General features: G+C 45.8%; 1 protein-coding gene across 4 annotated transcripts in view; it reads left to right on the forward strand.

The window, feature by feature from the left end:
• LOC126188884 (FH1/FH2 domain-containing protein 3) overlaps positions 1 to 18,636 on the forward strand; it is a 637,930-nt gene that overhangs the window by 5,618 nt on the left and 613,676 nt on the right. For all 4 annotated transcript variants that reach the window (XM_049930556.1, XM_049930557.1, XM_049930558.1 and 1 more), the window contains exon 2: positions 2,757 to 3,006. In XM_049930556.1, coding sequence (XP_049786513.1) covers positions 2,805 to 3,006 — 202 coding nt within the window. In that variant the 5' untranslated portion in view covers positions 2,757 to 2,804. The remainder of the gene's footprint in view (positions 1 to 2,756; positions 3,007 to 18,636) is intronic.

Below are 18,636 nucleotides of genomic sequence, written 5' to 3' on the forward strand. Positions count from 1 at the left end.
TGCAATTTTATAACATAAGAATACAATTACAAAGGTACAAAATACATCATTAAAGAACATAACAATACATATAACATTTGTAGTAATACAGGCTTTACAAAAGAATAGAAATAAACACATACATCACTGGCAGGGTCGCCATATGAAGCGTCCCCTTTGAAAAATTATACAAGACTGTGCTTAAACTGACACACAATATTTTTTAGCGCAACGCAATCTGACTTTCAATAATCCCTACAAAAGAATGGCCCTGACTAACATTAACCTATACCTTTCACAAATCACTTACCTCACAAAAATCTTCGTTACTCGAACTACTGCAATACAGCGAGCGAGACTACTGCCAGCTAAATGAAAGATTCAAACTATGGAAGGCACTAACTAGCCCATTTAGAATTGTTAGTTCTGATTTTATTCCCTAAAATTTAGTCGCTTCTACCTGAAAGTTTATGTGATTTCACTACAGTATCTACATTTGTATTGAATTCTCTTTTCATTCGCACTATTTGCAAGATAAAAGCACCTCTGCGTTCATAATAGGTACATCCAATCATTAAAGCGCACCGCCGGCCGTGTGGTCGAGCGGTTCTAGGCGCTTCAGTCTGGAACCGCGTGACCGCTACGGTCGCGGGTTCGAATCCTGCCTCGGGCATGGATGTGTGTGACGTCCTTAGGTTTAAGCAGTTCTAAGTTCTATGGGACTGATGACCTCAGATGTTAAGTCCCATAGTGCTCAGAGCCATTTGAACCATTTTAAAAAGCACCATTTCCTTCAAAATAATAAAATAACTTTAAAAATTGTAATATATGTTTAAAGTGGTCGCCCTGTCTCTCTATGTAAGTTTGTGATCGTGAAACCACAGTCAATCTCACTTTACGCCAAACTGTAACACCCGTTGTTTCAGTATTCGCGCGTACATTTTAATCCTGCTAGCGTATCGTTTTGGGGCTATTTTCATACGCTTTCCCTACTATATATCACAGTAGGCAAAAATCACTGGCAGACAAGACATTAACTGGAAGTTACAATAAAAGAAACGTCAGTACTGACAGTGGTTCGAAACAACATTGACCCGATAGCGTGGCTGTCATAAAACGCGCACCAAATTCCATTTCTTTACCGCGAGGACGATGGTGATGCACCACGTGAGAGTTTTCACGGTACCAGTGGTAATTACTCTGGATACTCACATGGACACAAAGGTAAAAACAAGCTTCGTCACAGTGTCGGGTCAAGTTTTCCATTCACAACGACTTAAGCAACCACTCGCAACACTTGATGCTCTTTTTTTATCAGCTGTAAGTAATACCTCAGCGCATGAATCTTGGTAAGTTTTCAGGTGTAAAGACCTAAGTACAGAATGACAGGCTGTATTTTTAACACCTATTTTTTGCTGAAGCGACCTGACAGGTTCTTCGGGCTAGCAGTCACTTTCTGCAAAGTGCTACCTGATGACTTACAAATATGCTTAGAATTGGAGACACCGACGATGGGGCGCTATTTTGTTACCATCTTCTAAGGATTACTTTTTGCAGGAATGCTAGAATTAGGGAATTGCTCATGAAGAATTTAACGAATCTCCTTACCCCTCCTTCTTTTTTATTAAAAAAGCTGTACGCCCATGCTGTTTTGAGTCATAATGATACGAGCGTTTATTAGCTCATGTACAGCCACATTTTTACCAGAAACAAACAGTTTAGAAAGTATTTCCGTACTCTTTCCCCACAGAGCTCTTGTTGGTGCTAACTTGTCATTTGCTCTTCTTGCTCCTTTATCAGACTTATCATTCAAACGTTAACACGTGAGATGCAACATAATCGTTCCTGTGCCATAGCGGCAGAGAAGATAGCTTTACCTGTTTCTGGATCCCATAGACTCTTTGTTGATTCATCATTCGATTTATACACACCAGCCAGAAAGAACAAACCAATACAGCCTTCAAGTGTAGTTTGATCTAATTCTTCCCAACTCTTACCACAGATCTTTGGACCCTCATTATTAGTCATTTCCATAAAAAAAATGGTTCAAATGGCTCTGAGCACTATGGGACTTAACATCTGAGGTCATCAGTCCCCTAGATCTCTTAAACCTAACTAACCTATGGACATCACACACATCCATGCCCGAGGCAGGATTCGAACCTGCGACCGTAGCGATCGCGCGGTTCAAGACTGAAGCGCCTAGAACCGCTCGGTCACACTGGCCGGCTAGTCATTTCCACCACAACACTCTAATATTATGGATCATAAGATTTAGAAAAGAGGATAACTATCGGCACTACTATTCTTCAGGTACAGGGGTGGGGTCGCCAGCCTCGTTTTTAGCGACGGGACACGATTAAAACTGTAACTATTCCAACACCAAAGATAATTACCCTACCTGCACTCGAAAGATTCCGAGATCCCATCATTGCATTTGGAAAATGCACATCGCTAACATACACCGATTTCCAACTGCTTCCTTCCAACTTCAGCAGAAACATCTGCATAGACAAAACAGCGTAGCCGTTCATAACTACAAGGGTGGACATTCACTTCAAAGTCCAAGTACTTTAATTTCCCACGGAAACAATCACATTGTAGTAGCTACCATTAGGCGCCACCAAAAGCCAGGTAGTCGCTCCACGGCAGGCCCACGAAGGGGAATAAAACGCCTGTTCCAAAAAGAATCCCATCAGCAGCTGTTACTCTGAACCTCCTCTCAACGGACTCGCAATTGACCCTCCGCAACTGATGCTACCGTCTCTTGTGCTCAGGAGCCTGTGGAGAAGCCGGCAGACAGGGAGGAGGCCAAGTCGTTCCTGATGCGTGCGCTGGCACCCGTCACCAGCTTCTTCCGCGGTTCCGGCGAGGCTGCCACGGACAAGGACAAGGACAAGGACAAGGAGAAGCTGGCGCGACACATCCGGCACGTGCAGTCTGGGGAGCGCGCCTGGTGGCTGGACCCCAACGCCGAGGTGCCCGAGGGTGTGGCACGCATCGCCAGTAGCCACCAGCTGGCCGGTGGTCGGTATTCTGCACCCTGTCTCTACTCAACACCCTGTCTGTACTCCACACCCTGTCTGTACTCCACACCCTGTCTGTACTCCACACCCTGTCTGTACTCCACGCCCTGTCTGTACTCCAAGCCCTGTCTGTACTCCACACCATCTCTGTACTCCACACCATCTCTGTACTCCACACCATCTCTGTACTCCACACCCTATCTGTACTCCACACCCTATCTGTACTCCACACCCTATCTGTACTCCACAACCTATCTGTACTCCACACCCTATCTGTACTCCACACTCAGTCTGTACTCCACACCCTGTCTGTACTCCACATCCTGTCTGTACTCCACACCCTATCTGTACTCCACACCCTATCTGTACTCCACACCCTATCTGTACTCCAAACTATTTTGTACTCTCCACCCTGTTGTACTCCACCCTCTTTTGTACTCTCCACCCTTTTGTACTCTCCACCCTTTTGTACTCGCCACCCTTTTGTACTCTCCACCCTGTTGTACTCTCCACCCTGTTGTACTCACCACCCTGTTGTACTCCACACACTTTTGTACTCCTCACCCTGTTGTACTCCACACCCTATTGCACTCCACTCTCTATCTGTATTCCACACCCAGTCTGTACTCCACACTGTCTCTATTTTATTGTCTGCCTGTACTCCTTACCTTCTCTGTATTCCATACTCTCTCTGTCTTCCAAACTCTCTCTGTTGTGCACTCTCTGTCTGTACTCCACTCTGCCTGTCTGTGCCACACGCCCTGTGCTTGAAGTCAACATGGCTGTCTTCCTTGATAACACCCTTTACATCTAGACTTGTCAGACAATTCTCTTCTATACGAACAGACAGTATAAATTTTACATTTGTGTAGCCATAGTGTCTGCAGTTGCTTTAAATTATTAAAGGTATTTCAAATCCATCTTTTCAACTACTAAAAAAATATGTATTAATTGAACTAAATGAGTTTCGTTTTGATGACTTAAAATATTGGTAGTTGTTTGGAGTGAAACATATTTACATTTCTGGTTTGCTTCTACATCTCAAAACAGTTCGTTACAAAAGGTATCGAAGTGTGACGTTTACTATGTATGAAAGATTTTGTGTGATCTCCACTTATATCTGAACAGTCATCTTCTTGCACATTTCCCAGGTATTTCTTCGTTTGTCACTGATTTTTGGCCTAATTTCACGTTGGCTGAAGCAATGCGCATTTGTTGACGACAAACACGACAAAATATTGCACCACCACTGTTTACTTACCTTCCCCTGGCTAGACCTATGGTAGTATGATGATTTCAACTTATCTACGAATTCTGTTTACCAGTCTTCTTTAAAAAGTTCTTTTTATGAATGGTTTGCCAAATGTCGAATGATTTTTGTTCATATGTACACTGTGTGCCAAAAAAGTGAAGCACCCAGAACATGTGACCAGATGTCAATATAACTTCCTGCAAGTAAACAACATTGGTGGGTATTTAAATTGTTAGAATTGCAGTTCTCTGTGACAGGTATAATGCCCATTAGAGTGTATAAGTGTTGTTCATGTTTAGTGTTGTTGCCATACATGCTAGGGTACGCAAGAGGCTGAAATCCGTCGGATGTTGAGCGATCAATGTAAAGGACAGAGATGCTGTTTACTCGTGCGAGACAACGTTACCAGGACATAACAGTGTTTTTTGGCCTCATTGTGGGCTCCACTTGCCCGAATGGTCGAAGAGCGCAATATCCAGATTTGTGGGGAATTCGCATGTGACAGTGGCCTAATGTTGGATTGCAAGGGAACATGAGGGCAGACATACACGCCACCATTGTTCTAGTCGACCACGTCTCATCAGCACGCGGGAGGATCATTGTATTATGTACCAAGCACATCGGAAACTTTTCACATCTGCCATTCGAGAACAAGTCCCGGAACCATCGCAACATTCTATGTCATCCCACACCATTGGTCAGAGACTACAGCTGTCGGACAAAGGAATTACCGTCCGATGCGTAGGCTGCTGTTAACACCACTGTACAAAAGGCTGAGTTTGGAGTGGTGTCCTGACCAGGAAGCATGGACAGCTGACGAATGGCGTCTCATTGTGTTCAGCGATGAACCACGGTTTTCATTCCAGTGTTTTGAAAAGGCACAGCTGTGTTAGTACTGGCGTCACTGTTTGGGGTCAGGTCATGGTTAGTAGCGATTGAGGGAACTCTAGTGACACATTGATAGGTCACGAACATTCTGCGTCCTCATGTGTTACCCTTCATGCCACAATACTGAAGCGCCATTTTTCAAGAGGACAATGTCCGTCCACACGTGCACACATGACACGTGTCACTAAGCACTATCTACATGATGTTGAGATACTGCTGTGGCCAGTAAAGTTCCTTTATTTGTCCACAACAGAACATGTGTGGGGCCATTCCGGACGTCATCTCTGCCCCAGTGGCAGTACCCAGGACCAGGTAACAAAAGCTGTGGGTCAGTTTGCCTCAGGAGAGGATCGAACATCTTTATGGCACCCTACCCAACCGAATCAGTGCATGTGTCAAGGACAGAGGGGATGCAACGTCATCCTGATAAGTGGGTTGCTACTGCCAATTTCTTTGTAAATTTGGCGCGATATGGTAATGACTGAAACAACATCACGTACCATCTCAACACGTGTGATTTCATTTCCATTCGTCATCCAGTAATGGGGGCCCCACTCTTTTGTCAGGCATCGTGTTTATTTAAACACGCAATTAAGGTGAATGAGCAGTGTGGGCGTCAATGACTTATATGGAAACTGGGGATGTGGGATATGCAAAGATGAGTACAAGGTAGTGAATAGTGAGTGCAAGGTACTTGGTCTATGATATTCCTGTTTAAGGTTATTTGAACGATATTGGGTGGTTTGCAACAAAACACAGTCTGGATGGTGCGTATTTATTCCAGTGATTGGTTTCGCTCGCATTATGTCATCTTCAGATCTAAAATATGGAGATTGTGGAAGCTGACACTAGCAACAGACGAACCTGCAAGCTTCGTGGTTTTTCATGGAGTTGAATATGACAATCCGGAATACGAACAGTCATCTTTCCTTAAATACTTTTCACATAAATATTTATTTTATTATATATTTTGGTATTTAAAATTGTTATATTCAATCTCATTCTCCTTAGGCCATTGTCTACCAAAGGAAACTGTTCTGCTGTCAAGAAGTAGTATGAGACTTCATTTTTAGTTGCAGGGTTACTCATTAATTGAACTTAACGCGAATAAGATGGTAGATTTCATGGTGAAGGCACTTCTACAAAGAACAGAACGCACATTAGTTTCAGTAATAAGCCATGTAGTCTAACAAGGGAAGTGCGTGACCTCGAACGCTCAGAACTGCACGAAAATTTGCTTAAGAATAAAAATCACTCATCCCAAAAACACTGGTATGAGACAATCGCATACTAAACTGGGCGTCTTGTCCTGGGAGACATTTGAATGATCATCTATTCAAGTTGTAAGAGACCAGCTTGGTAACTCAGAGAAAGAAAATGTCGATATAATTGACTACGTTGCAGAGTATGGGGTAGTCCGTTCCACAAGCGGACAACAGCAACAGAGGATGAATTTTCAGACGTCTCTATTTTATAGATGAGCTCAGCTAAGAAACTAGATAAGTTAGATCTTGCATTGGTGTTATGATGGGATGACAGGTACTTGACGTCTAATGCCAAGTACTGAGGCATATATACAACGTTAATCATGTAAAACTTGCACCACAAATATTGCGGAAATGGAAAGTGCTATTGGTGTGCGGTTTTCACAAAATGGGTTGGTTGTCAGAACCTCGGATTGTTAGCTAATAAACAGACTGTAATAATACTTATAAAGTGTATTTTTTGTGCAAACATACACTTTTTAAAGGGAACAATGCCTATTGATGTTAACAAACTAAAAGTAGGGCAAATTAGAATGTCAGTGGTGTTTATTGCAGGACTAGATGTCGTATTTGAAAAGTTTCCACACCGACACTTGTACAACAGATGTGATAGCGCACACAGAGAACACCACGGACTCATACACTAATTATATGGATTCTGACCAGTAATGAGACAACTCACCATCACAAGATGTGTTCAAAATAACCGCCGGCAGTGGCAATACACGCTTCCAGTTTGGTATGGCACGACAGTTGCACATGTGCAAGCATTTCACCGGAGATGTCCGAGTAGGCTGCAGTAATACCTCGTTGCATATCATCGGATGTAGTTGGTATCTCCTTCTAGACAGAGTCTTTCAGCTTTACCCACAGAAAAAAGTCTACAGGCGTCAAATCCGGGGAAAAGACCTATGAATCCAATCCAACGATTGGGAAACAATTCGTGAAGACATGCTGTAGTACTACGTGCACTTTGGGCTGTTGGTACCCCATGTTCCCCATACTCTGCAGAGGAACGTCTTTTACCATACGTGGAAGATGATCCGTTAGGAGGCTGCGATACTTGTGCGCGTTCAGTATCCCTCCACGAAACACAGGCCTATGAGCTGATGGTTCACTATCCCAAACCTCACGTTTACACTCCATGGACGCCGACGTTCCACTTGACAAAGCCAACACGGATTGTCAACAGACCAATAGTACATGTTTCGGCAGTTTACCTTACCAACTACATCTACATGGATACTCTGTAAATCACATTTAAGTGCCTAGCAGAGGGTTCATTGAATGATTGGTAAATGTGGCTTCATCACTAATCAAGATACATGATACATCTGGAGTATTTCCCCGCAGTTCTTGATGGAGATAAAATATGATAGGGATGGAACCTGTGTCGATGAAGAATGCATAGGACACTTGCCTGACTCATACCACTTCCTCGTCCGCTGGCATGAGAGCTAACATGCGGATCAACTGCAATAGCAACAAGAACATTGATTTCCTCCTTCTCTGCCGTCAGTTGTTTCCTTCTGTTAAGTTGTCTAGGTGCTACACTAGCAATTTTACGTAACTGGTTGAAGAGCTGATAAATATTTGTCAAGATGGTCACATCTATTGGGATATCTTGCCGCTTACACCGTACAAGAACGAACTGCATTCTTCCTACACTCTCCTTACACCATAAGCATGTTGGCATTTGCTGCATTGATAAATCCCATTGTCCACCCACAACCTACTGCTTAGACTGCCACACACTAAATGACTAGCAACTCGCAAAGCACTCAAGGATCACAGAAGAACACTGTAAGCAAGCATAATAACATCGTACCTAGCAACTACGCAGGTTGAATGGGCACAAACAAGCGTCGGTGTGAAAACTTTTCACACAACGACATCTCCTGAACGACTCTCACTAGAATCCTGCAACAAACACCACTGACAAACTAATTTACGCTACTTTTAGCTTGTTAATGTCAATAGGCATTGTTTCATTCGAAAAAGTGTATGTCTGCACAAAAATACACTTCATAAGTACAGGGTTATTACAAATGATTGAAGCGATTTCGCAGCTCTACAATAACTTTATTATTTGACATATTTTCACAATGTTTTGCACACACATACAAAAACTCAAAAAATTTTTTTAGGCATTCACAAATGTTCGATATGCGCCCCTTTAGTGATTCGGCAGACATCAAGCCGATAATCAAGTTCCTCCCACACTCGGCGCAGCATGTCCCCATCAATGAGTTCGAAAGCATCGTTGATGCGAGCTCGCAGTTCTGGCACGTTTCTTGGTAGAGGAGGTTTAAACACTGAATCTTTCACATCACCCCACAGAAAGAAATCGCATGGGGTTAAGTCGGGAGAGCGTGGAGGCCATGACATGAATTGCTGATCATGATCTCCACCACGACCGATCCATCGGTTTTCCAATCTCCTGTTTAAGAAATGCGGAACATCATGATGGAAGTGCGGTGGAGCACCATCCTGTTGAAAGATGAAGTCGGCGCTGTCGGTCTCCAGTTGTGGCATGAGCCAATTTTCCAGCATGTCCAGATACACGTGTTCAACCGTTTCTTCGCTCACTGCAGGCCGACCCGTTGATTTCCCCTTACAGAGGCATCCAGAAGCTTTAAACTGCGCATACCATCGCCGAATGGAGTTAGCAGTTGGTGGATCTTTGTTGATCTTCGTCCTGAAGTGTCGTTGCACTGTTATGACTGACCGATGTGAGTGCATTTCAAGCACGACATACGCTTTCTCGGCTCCTGTCGCCATTTTGCCTCACTGCGCTCTCGAGCGCTCTGGCGGCAGAAACCTGAGGTGCGGCTTCAGCCGAACAAAACTTTATGAGTTTTTCTACGTATCTGTAGTGTGTCGTGACCATATGTCAATGAATGGAGCTACAGTGAATTTATGAAATCGCTTCAATCATTTGTAATAGCCCTGTATTATTAAAATCTGTTTTAATGTCTAACAGTACAGGCTCCTGATTACCAACCCATTCTGTCAAAACCGCACACCAATAGAACTCTCCATTTCCGAATATTTGCGGTGTAAGACTTACGTGATTCACTTGTATAATTAGGTGACAAAACTCGTGGGATAACGATATACACATATTAATGAGGTGATTCGTATGAAAAGGTTTCCGACGTGATTGTGGCCGCACGACGCGATCTTTGTGGATGACATGTCACCGAGCGACAATTGTTCGCGAGTTGTTTGAAGGACATTGTGGAATATTCGAGCGAATGATTTGATCACCTAGATCGCCCGATATGAATTCCACCGAACATTTATGGGACATAATCAAAAGGTCATTTCGTGCACAATGTCCTGCACCAATAGCACATTTGCACTTATGGACGGCTATAGAGACATCAAGGCTCGATATTTCTGCAGGGGACTTGTTCAGTCCATGCCACGTCGAGTTGCTGCACTTCGCCGGGAAAAGGAGGTCCGACACGATATTAGGGGGTATCCCACACTGAGGAGCTGATGAAGTAGACAGACCGTACAACAGCCAACTTAACTGGGCGTTTGAAGTACTGAGACAGACGGATGTTGCAGATGTAACGCACTCAAGCGCTCATAGTTAGTTCTAACTGTTTAGTGTTTTCACTACTCGTGCCGTGTTGGACTAAGTCACAATAGTGTTGGTTTGGCGTAATGACTGATTGCACAAGCGTATGTTTCACATCCTGTGGAATTATATTCCGACAGTTATTAAGAGCAGAGGCAAGTGGAAGCCTTCCTGTATGTAACGACAGTACTTTCTACCTATCTGAGATGCTGATGCTCCTCCAAAGTCACACCCAAGCACTTCACCGTGTTGTGACCTGATGTCGGTTACGGTTGATGAACAGGAGAAACTTTTTGCGGAATTCTGAACTCATTAGTTGATGATGGGATACTAAAATTATTTCTGACTTTTTCGAATTTAGTTTAGGTCCTAAGTTTTGTGCTCATCTCTCCACTTAAGACAGGTTATCAATCATCTGGATCTCTATCTTCAGGCCTGACACTTACGTAAATCTCGAGGTCATCATAGAAATGATATTTACAGGACAGTATCGACGAGATGTCATTGACATACAGGGAGAACAGTAATGGACCAGTAATGAGCTCTTTAGCTTTCTTGAGAGAACATGCTTGCAGGACCACTTTTCATTCCCACAGACAACATTCTGCTATCTCTTTCTCAAACTGCTTTCAAATCACTATCCGAAAAATTTAGCTGTCACATTTTTCTGAGTATTGTGTCAAGTTGCCGGTAACAAATGCTTTGGTGGAATCTGGCAGTGTTAATATTTTGGTCTCGCGGTTTTCCGTGGCATATGTAAGGTCATCAGCTACACTAATTAGTGTCGTGTTTCTGCTGTGGTGCCTACAAAAACCGGACTGATATTTGTCATATACAGTTTACGTAAGTTTTCAATAATTTGATCGTGAACAATACATTCAATAGCTTTAATGCAGCGGGTAAAAGGCTACTTGGGTGGTAACCACAACGTGTTTGTGGGTTTTCGTTCTTAAGAATAGGTCGGACTGTGCGTTTTTCCCATTGAGTGGAACATATCTCGCTCACGAAAGAAAAATTAAATATGTCTGTCAGGCCTGGGTTGGGTTCTTTGGGGAAGGAGACCAGATAGCGAGGTCATCGGTCTCATCGGATTAGGAAAGGATGGGGAAGGAAGTCGGCCGTGCCTTTTTTGTTTTTTTTTTTTTTTTTTTATTGGCAGAACACTTAGAAAATGTAACAAACCTTCCAAGGACTACGCTTGTCCGTTGGTTGGGTTGTTTGGGGAAGGAGACCAGACAGCGGGGTCTTTTTAATTTTTTTTAATTTTAATTTTTTTTATTTTTTTTTATTTTTTTATTTTTTTTTGTATTTTTTTAACAGTAAGGAACTGAAAACTAGTAAGTGCACTCGTTGGGCCGAGTTGGGGACGCACATAACTAAAACCATGCTAATAGTTGTAGAAAAAGGCATAAAGAAAGAGAGCAAAGTGCGGGGCGAAGGAAACCATGAAACAAAACTGAAGGGTGGAATCCTTACCACCATTAACCAGTGCTACATCTTGCACTGGATGGAAAAACAAAAACTGCGAAGACCTTTTCGCACTGGGGACAAAAAGAGGAAATGGGGCAAATACTGCTACAGAGTGTGAGGGTTCACAACGAACCTCTCCATCTGCTGTATCATCCAGGTATGACTTCTCGTAATGATGAAAGTAGATCCCACGTTGTACCGTGTAGTGTTCTATCATCGTCTTGTAATCTTAACTTCTCTTACCCGTGATGTTCCAGCTACGTGGAGGGTCGTGGAACGCACTCCACAAAAAATTGGAAAAATATTGTCGATACTTTGGGTTACGGAGGATCTTGCAATGTCGTTCCTGCAAATAGTTCCAAAAGTCTAAAGTGTCCTTAGTGCCGTCTTGAAACAAATAATGCACTGCATGTCCACGAAGCCACGTCATAGCATTAGTTTTAGTGCGTGGGTAATACATGTCATCCGGGAATAGGATAGTCTTGGGGTCGATATGATTCGGCGTTACCCGAAGGAAGTATGCTGACATTTGCCTCACTAAGTGCCATACTGCCGTAGACTCGCCACAGCTAAGACGGTGTTCATCGTTGTCTTGAACGCCGCAGCTCGTGCACGTGGGTGAGTCGACCATGTGGATCGCATGTAGCCTTGATTTGGTCACCTGCTTACCGTTGACAGTGATATACCACATCGTCGTGACGTCAGTGTCCAGTGTTACGTGGTGAATTGTCCTCCACACTACTCGCCAGTTGACGTTCGGGTGCTTCCTCTCCACGACGTTATCAGGTCGTCCACGTTGCAGGACCCTATAAACCACCTTTGCCGTCGCCAGGTGAGTCGCTGGTAAGGCAAGCCGAACGTAACTGAGTTCGAGGTAAAAGACACCGATGTAGAAGAGCGAGGAGGGGACGTGGTGTATCGGCACAGGCGGCAACAGTGAGGGCGGTGCTAGTTCTTCTATTAACAAACTGGTCAAACTGTCCGGACGGCGGTGCCATAGTTTGACTAATGTGCTCACAAATAGGGCGACCGCTCTGTCATGAACGTGATAAAGGCCAAGCCCTCCCCGATCCGGGGGAAGGGTGAGAGTCTCATATTTGATCTTGAAAAGCATTCCTGAACTCACGAAGGACCCAAAAGCCGCAAGTATACGGCGAGCTAACATCACCGGTATAGGTAATATCTGGGCGATGTGCGGAATGCGTGACGCTAAATGTGTGTTAACATACTGGGTCCTTTGGACGATGTCCAGGGCTCGTAGGCGGTTGTTGGCAATTCCAGTCCGAACATTTCGTAAAAGCCGTCGATAGTTGTGAGCAGCGGTCCGTCGTATATCGTCTGTAAAATCAATGCCGAGACATTTCAAACTACCTCTGAGCTGGAAAGGGGTGACACTGTTCGCAGACAATCCGGCCCCGATGTTCATAGCCACCGATTTTGCGACGTTGATACGACTACCAGTGGCCATGCCATATTTCTCTATCCAATTCAGTGCGCTAGCGGTGTCGTCACCGTTGCGGATGACAATCACCAGGTCGTCAGCGTACGCTTTACATCGGAAAGTGTGGCCTCGTAACGTCATACCCGTTAGTCGTTGGCGCAGGCCGCAGAGGAGAGGTTCCATGGCCACAGCGTAAAGTAAAGTGGACAGAGGGCAGCCTTGGCGTATCGATCGAGAAATGGTGAGGGGCTGCGAAGGTCGGCCGTTGACGATCACCTTGGATGTCGCGCCACGGAGTAGTCGCATGACGACAGTGACGAATGGCTGTGGGTACCGCATATGTTGGAGGACCGCTTCCAAATAGTCGTGGTCCACTCGGTCGAAAGCTTGACTAAAATCGATTGCCGCCAGTGCACCCTTCAGACGACATGCTCTCGCCAGTGAGATCAAGTCACGATATTCACTGAGTGCTGTTTGAATATTATTGTCGCCTCCTAATGACGTTTGATCTGGTGAGATAACATTTCGTAAGGTCTGGTGTATCCGCGCCGCCAACAGTCGAGAAAAGATCTTAAAGTCGCAGTTCAATAGCGTCAACGGGCGGTAGTCCTGCAGACGTGAGCCACCGGACGGTTTGTGAATAGGAATTATCATCCCTTCCACAAGGGACGCAGGGAGCGGCACGTCCGGGGATAGTAGTTCGCGACAGATGTCCGTCCATCGGGAGGCTAATAAATATTGAAAAGTCGGGTAAAATTCCAAGGGGAGGCCATCAGGGCCCGGTGACTTGTTGACAGCTCCTTTTCTAATGGCGTCGATCACTTCTTCTTCTGTAATTTCGTCCATCAAGGCCTCTTCCATTACCGGGGTGATGGTGCCGTAAATCGTCTGAGAGACGTCCTCCAGTGCTGTCAGATCAGGGGTCTGAGCGGAATAGAGTTGGGAATAATGATTGTAGAACACTGTGTTTATGTCTTGTTGCGTGGTGAGGCGACGACCGTCCTCCGTGTCGATGAAGCGTATCAGCGCTCGTTGGCGTCGTTTACGTTCACGAAGGACGTGGAACATTGACGGGCGTTCGCTCGGTATCCGATCCTGCGTCCTCGAGCGGATGACTACCCCCTCTAGGTGGCGTCGCATATGAGCGAGGATCTGAGCCTTGGCACGGTGGACCGCCGTTTGTCGTTCCGGAGACGGCGCCATAGCATCGCAGTCGCGCAGGACCCGGAAGTAAAAGTCGAGTGTATGTCTTCGCCAAGTAGCGTGGTCGCGACCGTAGGTTATCAACGTTCGCCTCAGTGCCGGTTTGGCGCAGTCCAACCACCAGCGGATCGTTGTGGGATATGCACGGAGGCGATTTTCACACGAATGCCACGTATCCTCAACGGCTTGGCGGCAATCCGGGTACGACAGGTGAGCGATGTTTAATTTCCACGGGCTGCGGCTTCTCCACACTTGTTGCCGCCGCATGGTGACCGCACAAATGTAAGCTGTGTGGTCCGAGAATGCTGCAGGCCACAGTTCCGCATCCTGTGTTCCAGCGGCGAGAGAGCGTGAGACATAAATCCGATCGATACGACTGGAAGAGTGACTCGTGAAGTGCGTGAATCCCGGTCGATGGCCGTGAAGATGTTCCCAAGTGTCCACCATCTGCAGTTCTCGAATTAGCGTCTCGAGTTCCGGGCACGGATTATGTCGTGGGAGTTGGTCTCTGGGCGCCAGTACGCAATTGTAGTCACCTCCAAACACCAGATGGTCGTGGCGGCCTTGGAAGAGCGGGGCGACGTCTTCCGCAAAGAATCGTGAACGTTCGCGACGTTTGTCCGTCCCGGAAGGTGCGTAGATGTTGATAAGGCGGTCACCCAGTACTGTGAGTGCCATTCCTCTTGCCCCAGGCAGAAACAGGATATCGTCCGCCACTATCCCTTCCCGAAGAAGTACAGCGACACCGCTGCCTGTTGGGGAAGCTGGAGAGACGCAAGCATCGTAACCGTACATGCCTGGGAAGTCGTCGACGTACACTTCCTGGAGAAGGGCTATGTCGATGGAAGCAGAGTTCAACATATCCTGAAGCAAGGATAACTTATCGCGCGTCCGTATAGTGTTGATGTTTATAGTTGCAACGCGATAAGTTTGAGGTCTATCCATAGCATCCGTGTTGGCCATCAATACCCTTGTAAGGCTGCCTCGTCACTGTAAATGATGGCGGGAAAGGATCAACATTAGTGGGGTAAAGTTCCCCCCGTGTCGTCCGACACGATGGGCAAGGAGTGTTCCTCACAGTCGTCCGCCCAGTCGCCATGAAATACCATCGGCTGTTGGTGGCTGTTAGTGGCTGCTGCGGCACTCGGCGCTGAATCCATCGGCTCTGCTGGCTGGGAATCGGCAGCGGCTGTCTGCTTGTGATCCTGTTGTTCTGTGGGGTCGGAGGGGCTGGAGCCATCACCACGGCGATCTGTTGAGTTTGATGATACAGCGGCCTCTGTACCGTCGGTACCGTCGTCGGAATTTCCACAGTCCATGTCAGACGATCGCTGCAAACAATCGTCCGATGGAGCACGCCGCCGTCTCTTGTGTTTTCGCGGGGAACGCTGTTTACGGACGTGTGTTTCAGAATCTGAATGTGGGTGATTTTCTTCAGCTGCTCCGGTGTCTGGAAGAAAAGCCGCTGTCGGCACAACCCGTGGGTCAATGTCCATCCTAGCATCCACGCCTTCTTGCAAGGTCGGTCGGTGATTATCTTCAGGTGGGGGCGCCGTTGTAGAGGCCGGATCCTGTACTGCAGAAGCCATCACGGTCTCGCTATCGGGGGCGGCTATCGGACTAACGTGGGCAGCATCAGAAAGGGTTGCTGCCCGTGTAACTTCTGCGTAATTGAGAGGAAGTGTCGTCACCGTAGAAGGAGTCATAGATTCACCTGTCGGGATTTGAGTAAGCCGTCGTCGGAGACAATCCGACCGGACGTGCCCTTCTTGGCCACAACCAGAGCAAGTGCGTGGCTGACCGTCATACATAATGATCGCCCTACATCCGCCGATGACAAGATATGACGGAACATGTTTGGTCAGTTCAATTTTTATCTGTCGCACCCCGTTAAGAACGGGGTACGTTGTAAAGGTGGTCCATTTTTCGGCCATATGGCTGATCACTCTGCCGTAGGGCTGGAAAGCCGCGGTGACTACGTCCGGTGGTACTTCGAAAGGGAGTTCGAAGACGCGTATCGTACGGAGGCCAAGCCCCGCGTGATCGATAGAGACCGCCCCAATATGGCCATCAGAGTGTTTGAATTTAAGATCGTTCGCATGTGCGCGCACGATTCTGTTGCACACCTCGTCACTTACTAGCTTGACGTAGACAACACTGCTCGTGATAGAGAGATGGATACCAATTATGTCTCGCGGTTCAATTTTAACGTCACGTAGAAAACGTTCCACTTCAAAAGCTCGCGGTCGTGCATGATCGGGTTGAAAACTGATCTTGATGGTGGTTTGTCTGTATGAATGTGCCATGTTGCGTCGGTAGTGATGGACTCTAAACTAGCGACAACGCAGTAGTAAACAACGACGGGCACTCGCGACCGCGCGGACGGGACGTAAACAAGACGTCCTCGCCGCAGCGCTGCGGAAAGCAGACTGCCCTTTTAAAAGGAACCATCCCGGTATTTGCCTGGAGCGATTTAGGGAAATCACGGAAAATCCAAATCAGGATGGCCGGACGCGGGATTGAACCGTCGTCCCCCCGAATGTGAGTCCAGTGTCTAACCACTGCGCCACCTCGCTCGGTCTGTCAGGCCTGTTACTAAGCTGTCCATAATATTCTTTCTCAATATAATTCTGATGCTGTCGTCGACAATCGCTTGAGAAGAGATCCCCACTTCCGTTTATCTCGCTGTGTTTATTGTAAAGTGTTTTAGATGGAAAGTGTCAGGGTTAGAAACGTAGTCTGGGGATTCTTAGTGTGAAAGGTATTTGCAGTGTGGGGACTGCCTAGTGATAAAAAGTCACATAGTTCTTCAGCTGAGTCCTTGAACACCAGTTTCTAATTTTGTCTTTCCTGCAGTCAAGCTACGGAGAGTCCACCACAGAATCGCAGAGTTCGAGTCACTGCACACAACGGAGCGAACATGCCTGGTTTTCACATTGAGGACGCTCTGCTTTGCCGCGTTTCGCGTCTTTGTGTGTTCTTCGTAGCGCTCCGGTTAGACTTGTCTTGCTATTGCCAGTCTGCATTTTGTATCCTCTTTATTTATAGCATTATCAGTTACTTTGTTCCTCAAACAGTAAAACTCCTCTACTACCATTACTATCTCATTTCCTTATATAATTCCCTCTTCATTGCCTAGTGTTTTTTTCTACATGTACATTTCATTAGACTTGTTTTGCTTCCGTTGATGTTCATCTTATAATCTCTTTCCGGGACACTATCCGTTATGTTCAACTGAGCCAAGTCCTTTGTTGTCTCTCACACAATTAGAAAGTTAGTGGGAAATCTTAAAGTTTTTATTTCTATTCCTTGAACTTCAATTCCTTTTCAGAGTTCATCTTTAACGTAGTTTACTGTCTGCTCAATGTCCTGATTTGGTGGACGTCTCACTCCCTTCTCAAACACTGCCTTCCTTTCATGTCCTTTGGATCAGAACTGTAGTCCGTCCACTGTACATGTTGTACATAATTTCGTTCACCTACGTTTTATTCCTCAGATCTTCAGAACTGCAAAGATTCCAACCCTGTTAACGTAATGAAAAGCTGTTTCTATATAGGCGCAGTTTACTCCGTTTTCGAAGAAGTTTTGAGATTGGATTAATAAATATAAAAGTTAAGATGGTGGTCTAAATATCCCCCCCCCCCCACACACACACACACACACTCCTGAGTACAACGCGCAAGACGTTACGTTCACACAATCATGTGAAAATGTCAGATAAATCCTCCTTCGGAATGTTGTTCAACTAGCGCGTCACATTGGCTTGAATATTGGTTTTGTAGTCAAAGCTTGACCTTCACATAAATTTCAGCACTTGTCGTTTTGTGGTAGGTTCGTATTGATAACAGCAAGTATCTTCGTCCACGATGAGGCTGGAGACTTCGCGTCGTTGTTTTTGTTCGGAAGTCAAGGCGTAAGGGACAAACGTTGCACACACTTTTATCTTCTTCAAAACATCTGGAAAATGTATTGAACATTTGATTTAGAGATGTTGCTTCTTTGCGATTTGTGACGAAAGGACGTTGGCAGACTACGTGCGCAAGTCCACTATTTAATACTGCCTGCTCACAACTCACTGGTCGAATGCACACACCTGTTGTTTACAGTTGTTAGTTCAAGCTACCACCTTAGTTACCGTTCACGTCGCTTATACGCAGGAATAAAATCAGTTTCGGAACGTTTTGGACAGACGGAGTATATTTCATATGTCTATGCCGTACAGTGCTTTGTACAGAATGTGTGGCACCCAAATGGCTCTGAGCACTATTGGACTCAACTTCTAAGGTCATTAGTCCCCTAGAACTTAAACCTAACTAACCTAAGGACATCACATACATCCATGCCCGAGGCAGGATTCGAACCTGCGACCGTAGCGGTCTCGCGGTTCCAGACTGCAGCGCCAAGAACCGCACGGCCACTTCGGCCGAGCATCTGGCATCCGAGATGTATTGTACTGTCTCTTCCCCTGGAGAATGGTGCAACCGAGATTTATCGGATAATGTACATTTAAGAAAAACCTGTAG

Source organism: Schistocerca cancellata, chromosome 5 (genome assembly GCF_023864275.1).
Source record: "Schistocerca cancellata isolate TAMUIC-IGC-003103 chromosome 5, iqSchCanc2.1, whole genome shotgun sequence".
Taxonomy (NCBI): domain Eukaryota; kingdom Metazoa; phylum Arthropoda; class Insecta; order Orthoptera; family Acrididae; genus Schistocerca; species Schistocerca cancellata.